General features: G+C 32.7%; 1 protein-coding gene across 2 annotated transcripts in view; it reads right to left on the bottom strand.

Annotated features, from left to right (window-relative positions):
* Positions 1 to 12,465, bottom strand: part of LOC106478341 (serine/threonine-protein kinase LATS1-like) — a 59,456-nt gene that overhangs the window by 14,943 nt on the left and 32,048 nt on the right. For both annotated transcript variants that reach the window (XM_013938879.2, XM_022381921.1), the window contains 2 exons: positions 10,400 to 10,508; positions 769 to 3,492 (listed from right to left, as the gene is read on the bottom strand). In XM_013938879.2, the coding sequence (XP_013794333.1) occupies positions 769 to 3,492; positions 10,400 to 10,508 (2,833 nt within the window). The remainder of the gene's footprint in view (positions 1 to 768; positions 3,493 to 10,399; positions 10,509 to 12,465) is intronic.

Genomic DNA, 12,465 nt, shown 5'->3' with positions numbered 1-12,465 from the left:
TATATATATATATAGTACATAATTTGTTACTGTAGTTAGTATATGATTATTTCAATCAATAAATAAATACATGGTATATATAAAATTACATAACTAAGTCAAAATTTCAGTTTGAACATATACTGAAGTCCACACTACCCAGCTTATATGTAAGCTTTAATAATGTTTGAATTCTATGCATTTTCAATATGATCATCTAACAACTAGGCCTTTTTTCTACTGGAACACTAGAAGTAAAATAAATCCTACATAGGGCTTCAAAGAAAATTGTAAAACAAAGTTTTCCACTAAAAAAATAAATAAATAAATAAAAAAACATTTTTTAATCCATTACTGACAAAAGTAGTGTTGGCTTATAAACAATTGTGTTTTAAACAAGTGCCTACTAAAAATCTGTTTTCAACTGTAACAACTATTTTTTTACACATCGTATCAATTTTTTTCCCAATCTAACATCTTAAATGCTTGAAAGATGGCAAAGCCTAAAATTTGTGATAAAATTCAAGAAACTGCAGATATTTTTTCATCACACATTCCTCTTAATTTGTCACAACTTAATATCTCATTATACTATGCATATATTTTATGCCTATTTGTAAATATACTCATTATTATTGTTGTTGTTGTTACTATACCATAAGTTTCATGGCATGTAAGCAAATTATACCTATTAACTAACTGTAAAAAGTTTTATATAACCAGTTTATCTACATTTTATTATTACAATCTGACAGTTTTGATAAAATTTAGGTTGTCTAATAAACCTACCATTTCGCTGATAATACTTGGAATTGTGAGTCCAACGAAACCCTGTGCAGAGACCAAAGTCTGTCAGTTTGATATGCCCATCGGAGTCTATGAGTATGTTATCTGGTTTAATGTCCCTGTGAATAAAGCCCATGCGGTGTACACTTTCGACAGCCAGAATGATCTCAGCTGTATAAAACTTTGCTAAGTTCTCTTGGAAAATTCCAAACTTCATTAACAGGGACATCAAGTCACCACCAGGTATGTAGTCCATCACAAAATATAAGTTTTCTTTGTCTTGAAAAGAGTAATATAACTTAACAACCCATTCATTGTTTGCTTCTGCAAGTATATCCCGTTCTGCTTTAACATGAGCTACCTGGTTGCGTTTCAAAACCTCAGATTTCCTAAGTGTTTTCATTGCATACAACTGGTTTGTATCCACCTTTCGAACAAGAGCAACTTCACCAAAAGCACCAACTCCAATTGTTTTCATTTTGACAAACATAGACTTGTCCATTTTTGCTCTCTTTAACCGAATATAGTTGGATTCTTTCTGATGAAGCATTAACCTCATTTGACACTGAAGTTCTTCTGAGAGTCCAGCTTTAGCCATTTCTCTTTCCAGTTGCTGTCGCCTGTGTTCTCTTTGTTGATGAGACTTAAGAAGATTTTCTACATGCTGCTCCATAAAGAATTTAAATGCAGCAGGGGAGTAATTGCGGACTTTTGACTCGCGTCTTTCCTCCTCTTTTTCTTTGGAAAGAACTTTTCTGGGTGGAAGAGGAGACTGCTGAGAAGTTCTGTATGGTGGAGGAGGCGGGACTCGGACTGAGTCATGGGTAGAGTCTGACTGAGTGGAAGGTGAGGATGTAGATGTAGTAGACATAAAGGACACCGGGGATTCAGAACGTGAAGCTGAGCAAGATGCTGAACTTGCTGTATCCATAGCTATGGGTGAAGGTTTTCTATGAAGTGGTGTATGCTGAGAAGAAGTATAAACATCACCCTGCAAACGACAAGGGAGTGCTGACAATTGAGAGTTACAAATACTCTCCACTGTATTAACAAGGTTTGAAGAGGAAGTTGGAGCACTGGTGGTTGGACCTGCAGCACCATTAGTCCTACAGCTCTCATGAGATACTGTTGTTACATTTGTCACAGGAGCAGCACTGTAAGCCCCATTTTTATAGCATGGCACATTATTATTGTTGCTAACAGGGGTGGGTGACTGTACTGCTCTAAGAGCAGCCAGAGCTGCAATACTAGAAGCATAACTTGGTGGATCAGTTGTAGGTACAGTGGCTTGTGATTGTGTAGGAATACCCACAAAGTTGGCATCTTGCCACACATTGTGGTTTTCGGTCTCATGCCTGAGAACATTCTGTGTTTGTACAGATACTGCATAGCATGGAGGAGGGTTGACAAATGCTGTAGAGTCCTGTGGTTGAGATATTGGATTATACGGAGGAGGTATAGGACTTGGGTTACGGTATATTGGAGGTGTTGGTTGAGTACCCGCTGATGATGAATAAACTCCAGGAGAATTCTGTCCCTGTGAAGAGGTAGAATAAGGTGGGGGATTAGGTGACTGACACAAAGACTGTGGATAACCAGGTGAAGATCCTTGAATATTGGAGCTAGAAGGGTTATTCTGATTCTGAACTGGATAACAAGATAAAGAAGCAACATTCTGAGGTGGTGGTGAACTCACCGGTGGAGAGGTTGGAGCGATTGCTGTTTGCAACACAGGCTTCTGTACTTGTGTACTTTTCACAGACTGCATGATAATAGGAGACTGAGACTTAGATTGTCGAAAACTCCATGCTTGCAAAGGTGCAGGCCTTGGAAGAACACTTGTTACAACTGTTGCCACTGTGGCTGAAGAACTTCCTACTAGGCTAGATGGTGGTTGTGGAGAACCTGCAGACATAGGTGGTGTATAGGCTGGTGGAGGAGTTCTTTTTTGAAGGGGAATATTAAAAGGTAAAATAGAGTATTCACTGCTGCTTATAGTTGGAGTGGGACTTTGTCGCCCAGAACTGGAAGAAGCATATGAGGGAGGCGAATATATGGCTGGGCTATGTGCTGATCCTGCTGGATAGGGAGGTGGTGGTTCTGAACGAGTGGAGGATCCACTCCCAGAGTAGAGGCTAAGGGTTTGCAACTGCTGTACAAGATGTTGTTGTTGACTTTGTGCCACCAAAGGGCTACGGCTGAGGGAAACAGGGCTGGTTCCACGTTTAGGTGTTGACCCTGAAGACACAGAGGAAGCATAGCTGAGAGCCTGTGACCGACTGGAAGGAGGTGGAACAGGAGACATTCTTTTGAAAAACTGTTGAACTTGGTTATTTGCTGCTCCACCACTTCCAACATATTGTGACTGACAAACGGGAGGTGGTGGAGTTGTACCTCGGGGAGGTGTTGGTGGAGGTCCAGGAACTCCCCTTGGAGGTGGAGGTGGTGGAGGTGGCTCATTCAAGGGAAAGCTTGGGGACTGTTGTCTAGACAATTGAGGGTGACCTAGCGTGTCTACAGCAGAAGGCTGACCACTTGACACAAGGCGAGGAGCATCTGGTAAAAGTATATGGTGCTGAAGGCCCATAATACTAACACTAGGGCTATCTGACCGAGTACTAGCTGAGCTACTATCTAGAGCAGAACTATAACCTCCTCTCTGACCATCCCACACAATTCCTTCATGTTGTAGGCTGGATTTCCTAGAAGCCTTCAGATTGAGGAAACCTGAAATGTATAGATAACATAAACAGTTAGTATTTTTATAAAATCTAAACCCTTACGTTTACCACAACTCCAAAAATTGGTTGTTTGCAAAACCATTCTTAAATGTTTACCAGTTATGATCAACCACAAAAATCTAACAACTACTAGATAACATGTCTCATATGTCCTTATATTTAAAATGTTTGCTTGAGATGACTTAAACATGAAAGGAAAAAGTTTTTAAGACCTACAGATATGGATAATTTAGCAAACATGATAACCTTGAGATTTTGAACCTAAACAGTCAACTACAACATAAAATAGAATCTAAAAGAATCTAAATTTATTTTAAATGTTTTTGAATAAAATTTCCACATATGGAAAACTCATCACAAAGGCTTGTTAACTGTCTCAAAATTGAGGTGAGTGATCCATTTCACAATATGTTATTTCTAACCTTGAGAAAACATAGACTCCAAAACACTATCCATATTCAATTTACAGTAGAATACGTTATTAATATCAAAGTTACATATATTTAAGAATGCATGAACATAATGTTTTTTAATTACAATTACATAATGTGTTGAGAGGATGTTGTAAGTCTTATGATTATTAACATGCATAATTCTAGAAACGTTAAGGCAAAAAACAACTTTACAACAGATCTGACCAATCATAAAACCAGATGTTATCTATCAGAAGAAAGTATCAGTCAATACTTCAGAATTTCAGCCAAAAATATTCAAACACTGTAGTAATACATGATGACACCTCCTTAAGTCCAAAGACCATTACTTACTACATTATTTCACTAAATAATCACAGGGAAAATTATTTAATTTCTATTGTTTTCCAAAAAATGTGCCAAACAGTTTTAAAATTGTAAATAATTACTTATTTTTCTTCTCATCTCAATGAACTAGATATAATCTTATTAAATACCCCACAAAAAAGGTCTAAAAGACCAGTTCTTTTCTTTTTCTTCTGGATGAGCCATTTTAACATGACTCTCTTCAGAAGCAGGTGATACGAAATAGATGAAACCATCCCTTTGTATGCTGACGACGTGAATCAGACAGCTGATTTAATATGCATAAAATCTTTCTACAAGATGTTGGACTCGATGACTTTTGACTAGTTGATTAATACCATTAACGATAAGTTCATGCATCTGACTGAAGCAGTGTAAATACCCCAGCATGTATGATGTCATCTAATTTTCTCTAACACTGGGACTCACTTATTTCACATATAACAACCTTCTTTTAGAGATTAAAATCTTGCCAAAATAGGATTTTGTATTGTCATTTAAAAGCTAAACTTAATTGGACAATTTCTTTTTCCTGGAAGAAATCTAAAATATAATTAGTGTTTCCCACTAATAAATTCTAATATGCCTAAGAATCCAAGTTCCATTTTTACCTGTTAAGCAAATTATAATAACTATTAAGTTTTTAACTCAAACAATCTTGAATAAACTTGGTAGATGTTTGTATGCAGTCTGTTTATCCAATTAATCATAATACTAATGGAAGCACAAGGCAGGCTGTAGAGATACTGAACATTCAATAAACAATGCCTTTGAACAAGCCTGATCCTTCTTTGTAAATGTTGACTTTTTTAGGATCATGGTAAGTAGAATATAATCTCATTGTCAGTTAACACACATACCTGTAACTGTCTGGCTTTTTTCTTAACAACCTGTTGCTGACATTTAAGAGACGTTGTTTTGTTTTTTTTTATTAATAAATTACAGTGTCATTCTAATAGGCAAATTTTTAGTAGGTTACTTTCATTTACTGAGTAGGTTTTATTACCTACATAAATTTTATTTTACTGTGTTTGACAAGAAAAATGTAAAATTTAAAAATTAACAAAAAACTGAGTTCTAATGAAAGTAGAACTAGCCCTCCCTCCCTCTCCATTTTTACTAATGATTAATATTACCTACGTTTCTTTTATTTCTTATAGGTAAAAGCTTGAAAATGATGTGTTCTGAAAAGATAGAGTAAATGTGAGGAAAACAAGTACAGACCTCTTGGAACACACCAGTTTTGTTCCTTTTGAATTCTAAAAAACAATTTCTATATCAAATTACAACAGCTAGGTAATTTTCTAGTCTACACCAATATCATGTTGGATTATTGTTATACAATAAAAAGCTTGGTTGAAAGAAATTATGATAGCTGGGTAACTTACATCAGTAAATATTAGTATCACTGCTGAAACAGCTATTAATTTCCCACTTTTATAATTAGTGTAAAATATATCTCTATTCAGGTATATCCATGTAATTTTTCTAAATTTCATGCAGTTTTTCATGTAGTTAGTCTCATTCATGGTTACTAGAAGTAACAACATCATAAACAAAAGCTAATATTTTTATACAAATGTTCTACATTGGCTTCTAGGAATCCAGCCTATTTAAATAGGTAATACAGAAACCTGTACAAGTGCCTTGCAATGGTTTAGACTTGTATATAAAGTACTGGCTGAAGTATATAACTAGTAGATGTTTGGGATACCTTACTAAGGCTTCAGAGATGTATATAATCAATTTAAATTATCTATAGTGTGTTTCTTATCAGCAGTCTTTCCAAATAAACTCAAATCATTTAACAAAAGTAAAGTATTTTTCCTTCTTCCATTTATTGATAAATGCTATAACTTACTAATCTAGAATCTATTACTGGGGTCAAGTACCTAAAACCAATTACTACCTGCAACTTGTAACATTAATAATGATGAAATGAACAACATTCTTTCCTCAGATTGTGAATGTCGTACTTCTCCTTAAATTTACACAGTCAGCATGTCATTACTGGAAACCTTAACACTGTATAAAATGAAGAACTTTGTGAAAATTCAAAAATTAACTGGAAACATAGTAAAAAAAACATCTTGATGTAATTACTTAAAATTACTAACATGAAATTGGAGTAAAAAATAAATTCTAATCAGTTTTTAAAATATTTTGAATGGCCATAAGAATTAATCAACAATACAATCAGTTCTTTTAAAACAAAGTTACACCTAATGATTTAACACATATACTTCATCAAAAAAAATATACTAAAGAATCCTAATACCAGCAGATAATCCTGCAAATAAAACTTTTTTTTTTTGCAAAAAATTTCATTTTACACTTCATAAGGTTACAATCTTCAAACATTGCAACCTTCAGGTAATTCTATTTATACTTATGTCCAATCCAATACAAATGACATTATCAAATAAAATACTGAAACATTAGCACAATTTGCAGTTCATACAAATACTAACAATAATATAATTCCTTAGTTATTCTTGATCCCGAAACTACACAAGTCATCCTGTAAATAGTTGGAACCAAAAAAGCCACCCTAAAAGATTTATCCTTTTCACAGGTAAAAATCTAAGTATGTCAAAGAATATCTGAAGAAATATGAGAGAATTATAAAAGAAAGGACAAGTATTAATCAATATATAATCATTCAAAATCCATGAAATGCAAACAAAAGTTAAAATCTTTCACAGTTATATCTACTAAGACATTTAATTTCAGCAACCTTTATATCAGCCTAACCTTCACAATGAAATCAGTGAAAAACTTAAGTCTGCAAATAATACATCTTTCAACAATGTTGGTAAATGAATGATTTACACAGATGATAATACATGCTTCTTTGATAATACCCATCATAAAAACTATCAATGTTTTACACTATGAATTCATACAAGCCATAATTTTTTGATTACAAATTCATACAGTTCAGCTCATACATCTTTTAAACAGGACATAAAGATAGTTGGTAACTTCTGTCAGCAAGCAGCACATTTACTGGACCTGAATATCAATACCTCACACAGCTTCTCAAAGAAAACTAACATAATTAACATATACAAATTAACAAAGCATACAGATACGTTGAGCCATATCAGTGCCAACGTATCTACTCAACAGATCCAGTACTTGAAAAAAGTTCAACAAATACAACTAAAGCTCACTACCTCGATTTATAATTAGTGCTTTTTGAACACAAACATGAACTTCCGAGTAGAAGTTTATATTTCAACAAATTACATACAACATTTTAATAAAATTTTGTGGTGATTACAATGTTCTTGTTTGGATTTTCTGTTAAACATCAGTGTATCTGAATACCACATTGGTACATACATTACTGTTTCACGACACATTCAGCTAAGCTCATTCAGTCTGGTCACTTTTAGTTTGTACTCTTTATAAACCTCCTCTTCCCCTTCAAGCTTGACCAATGGGCAGACTTTCTTTAGCAAGGTCACCATCAAACACTATGGTGGACTGAGACATATTCACACTAGACATCTAGCTGAAACTTCTCAGATACTAAATAAGAAGCAAGTCTGTATGTGTTTTTGTAATTTATAACATTAAATCTAAATAATTCAATACATATTTTAGTTATTTATAGTATTAGCTAGATTAATATACAATATTAAATTTCTGAAATAGTAATAGCTACATTGGCCAAACGTGACATCATGGTACATGAAGCTTTACATGTTTCAATTTTGTATTGATATATTACTAAGCAGACCCTACCTCATCAGGTGTTCTTGGGTTAAGGGCCAAAAACAACACCAGCAGTGAAGATATGCAACAGATGATCTAAAGCAGATTAGTCAGAGAAGCTATTTTGTTTGCCTGTTATTCACAATGCAGACTATTTATTATTAATTGTAATTATTACTATAGAATTTTAGCAGTTCTTCTGGCAGCAGTTATTATATAATTTGCTACATGTTCAATTTATTCTTTGTTTAACAATCATAAGCTTGTGTTTTTGCAGAAATGTTTGGATTTTCTGTTGAACATTATTAGACCTGAATATCATTACTGTTTCATGACACATTCAGCTAAGCTCAAAAACTTCAGATAACTTTCTCGTGTAAACCAGCATTACTCCATATTACACGTTACTGCTTTTTACAAAGTATCAATATTTTGGATTATCTTGTATAATAAACAGATAATGGTCTTTATCAGTATAAAAAGGGTATTAAAACCAGAACCAAGCAGCAGGATTATAATGAATAAATTAAATTTGGAACTCCTTTAGTCAAGGATGTTTTTCCTCTGCCCCTCTGGACAAAATAACTAATAAACAAAAGTATTCTTTGGAATGCACAGAATATAATTAAATTAATACTTAAATTACTCTACTGTTCAAATTAGTATAGTTTCTGCACAAGTTCTAGCACACTCATTCTACAAAATTATTAACAAGTTCTTTAAAATAATCTATTTATCTATCTAAGCTGTAGTCATCCCTCGTTGGATGTAGCTCTCCATCAGACCAGTCCAGTATTTCCTATTCTTAGTATACTGTGTCCATCTGATTCCTGCTTCCACCACTATATCATCCCTCAATCTTCTCTCTTGCATTCCCTTAGATCTTTTCCCTGTCCTAGTTGCCATTTCATTGTTCTTAATGTCCACCTATTATCAGAATACCTTGCTACATGCCCAGCCCGTTTCCATTTAGTTCTTAGAATGGATCTTACTGCATCTATTCTGTTTGTTGTTTTTCTAATTCTGTCATTTCTCCATCTGTCTTGTAGTGTTATATGAAGTATTTTTCTTCCCATAGCTCTTTGTGTTGTTTCTATCTTTTTCCTTATTTCTTTTGTTAGTGCCCATGTTTGCAAGTACATCAGTATATGCAGCAAGCCACCTGCCTCAAAGTCAATTAAATAAAATGCTCAGAAAAACTGAAAAAGATATTTTCTAGAGTTAGTGGTTCTTACAACAAGTTTTTTTTTAGGATGTCCAAAAGGCAGAAGTCATTTTACTGTTTAAACCATCCCATAGTTGTCGATGAGACATGTACACAAGGTTACAAAACTAAGGATGAGATGTTAATACTAATGGTAAAAAAAGTGTAACATTGGACAGATTTCTAACCCCCATTTTTTCTGTACACCAATTTTATTAATTGAAAAATTAATTTGTCATACATAACAAGTTATCTTATCAGAATGCTGTTGAAACATAAGGTTACAGGTAATTTTTGATCTTATGCCAACATCACAAAATCTTTATCATTAGGTTGCTATTAGGAAACCCAATAAATGCTTCACCCTCAGTAGCATCATGTGAAAAACATCTGTTAACCAGTAAGTTCAAGCAGGAAATTTTATGTTTTTGTAGGGCCCATCACTTCCTACCTTTTACTTTTCATGATCCTTGTTGTTGTTAACTGGATCTTTGAACTAGCTTCCTTCATATCAAATAAATTTCTGTTGAAATATGTTACTGCTCAATCTATACAAGTTATTTTCTTTACCATGTTATACATTCTGGTACATTTAAAGATGTTTCATAATGATACATCTGTACTGATCACATATTCTGATAATCAATGTGATGAATTCTATCATTTTATCCCCTCTCTTCCTATTAGATATAGCATATTATTCAGATGTAGTACTAGCAGCATTAGACATACATCCAAAAACAGGTGCCACAGCAACAACTAAATAAGGTCACACTATAAACCTGTTTATACTAAATATGTAGTCAGTTAACACTAAGGCTTTCTGTAGCTGGTTAACCTCCAGTTTAACAATCTGGACCAATAATGTGATACTGATGTTTATCAACCACTTCAAGAATTAGAATATGTATTTTCAACAACAGTAGTACTTCTAAAAACTTTCAGAAACATAATATTACAAGAATGAGATGTAGTCAAGCATTCTACAATTATATATTATTCTCTATAATTCTGTGGTTCCCTAAATTAAAACTGATTTTGGTTCAAATGCAGTAAGGTTTCACAGTATTCTATAAAAGTTTTGACAGTTTTTGTCAATGGGTATATATGAAAAAGATCATTAGAATATGTTCTGCTATGATGGCTCAAACTATTGCCATTTTACAGTGTAATGGAATTTAACCAACCTGATCGAGTCAATCCATTAGCAGTCTCCAATGTTTCATTCCCACTATCCTGCATATGAGTTCTAGAATGAGGCTCTATTGCAGACTTCAAAAAACGAAATGCAGATTCCTGCAAATAAAATATCACTTTTATTTGTAACTATAGCAATGCTTACACAGTTACAGAATTACAAATCATTATACTGATTGTAAGAAATCACTAACATAAAACAAATTACACTCATCTCACTTATTTTACCATTCATTAGGCTTATATAACTGTTCAAATTTTATTTAAAAAACTACATCAAAAGTTGGAGTAATGTAAATTTTTAACATAACAAGTAGCACCAAGTTCAAAACCACAAAAAAATTCTACATTATTAATGTTAATTTTATAATAGTTTATAATTGTTTTCAAAAGTATTTTCCAGTGAAAAATTCTTACTATAGCAAACACTAAAAACTTAGTGTAAAAACATTCATGTTGAAAGAAAGATACGTTAATATCTTGTGTACACATCAAACAGGTGTTTGTTACAGAAAATAACTGATAATCACCATGAGTATATATGAAAAATGTTCTACATGTAATATTTTGAAAACCAGAATTGAACTCTATAGGCCACTTCAATAAGATGCAACCATAATATATATATATCAACATATTTGCTAAAATTTGTAGCAGCAACAGCAGAAAGAAAAGAAAAACAAACTGAAATATGGCATCGTTTTTGTAAACACTAAAATACAGACTTTATTGTAAACACAGAAGTCTGAGTTAACCTGTAAATCTATGTGATACAGATAAATTTTACATTAAAACCCTTAGCTGTAAATAATGTTTTAATGCAACAGCTTAATTTGCATACATTTGACACCATTTTCCTTATTATTTTGAAAATAACAAGATAATCTTAATAACAAACTCTTGTGTAGAAGTATTAATATTCAGTTGTTTTTTTTATGTTATTAACATTAAGCTTTTTTTTACCCCGTCTAGTTTTGTCCTTTGGTTTATACTTGCATGTTACCTTAATTTTAAACTCTCAGTCTCCAATAAGACACTATAACAAGTTTACAGTGTGTAACTTGTTTAATTAAATCATATCATTTGGGATAACATTACTTATACCCAGTTTAGAGTTCAGACTAACTACTCAATAAGTTACCTGTTTTTTGAAATGAATTATTTTACTTCTTGTGACATATGCACATGAAATCAGTCCTGAGTAAAGAAATTGTTCTCTATTTATATAAACTCCATCTGAAGCACTTAGATACTGTAAATTTTCTTATTGGAAGGATAATAGTTTCTGGAAGAGTTTCCAGGAAAAGCCACCAAAATAATTCTTGTGCTTTAAAAATTATCCCATGAGGATTACATATAACATAAATATTCTTTGAAGCCAATAAAAAATGGGGAGGGGGGCAATATGAATTAAGTTTCAAAAACTTTTAATGTTTGACAGACTATTGTAAGTTTCAGTTCTCAGTAAATTCAGACCTATTAAATAATATTAACTTCTGATCAGAGCAAGTTAACTACTTAGAGCAAAACTAAAAATCTAATTCATAATGAATATGGCTAATTAAATATACATTTGTTACATTCTTATAAAGGTTAGAATGTATTATTTCATTAGTTGGGTACCTTCATTGTTAATTATATTTTTGGCCATAAACTTTATAATATCTCAGTTTGTTAAATGTGGAGCTAATTTAAATATTTTAATTAAGATATACATAGAAGTTGTCAATAAAAGTGGGAGCTTTGTAATACATTTTCTGTTGTTTAAAAGAATTGTTTCCTATGAGAAAACCTGTTTCTGTACATGTGCTTCCTTTTAATGTTTGTGTATACTACTGTTCTCTGCTATTGTCTATATTTTTTTAAACTATACTATACAGAGAGAAACATGTTCTTTTATAAACTTAATGTCATCCAAGTTCAAACTAAAAACTTCCTTTTGGACAGGAAAAAAAATACCATCAAATGCATTAAATACATGAGCTAGTCCATTACGAGATATTTTATTAGTGTCCTACATTCCAACTTAAGTGACTATCATTGCTGTCTTTAGATA

The sequence above is a fragment of the Limulus polyphemus genome, unplaced genomic scaffold (genome assembly GCF_000517525.1).
Source record: "Limulus polyphemus unplaced genomic scaffold, Limulus_polyphemus-2.1.2 Scaffold200, whole genome shotgun sequence".
NCBI classification, from domain to species: Eukaryota; Metazoa; Arthropoda; class Merostomata; order Xiphosura; family Limulidae; genus Limulus; species Limulus polyphemus.
This window is presented reverse-complemented; position numbering and strand designations above follow the sequence as displayed.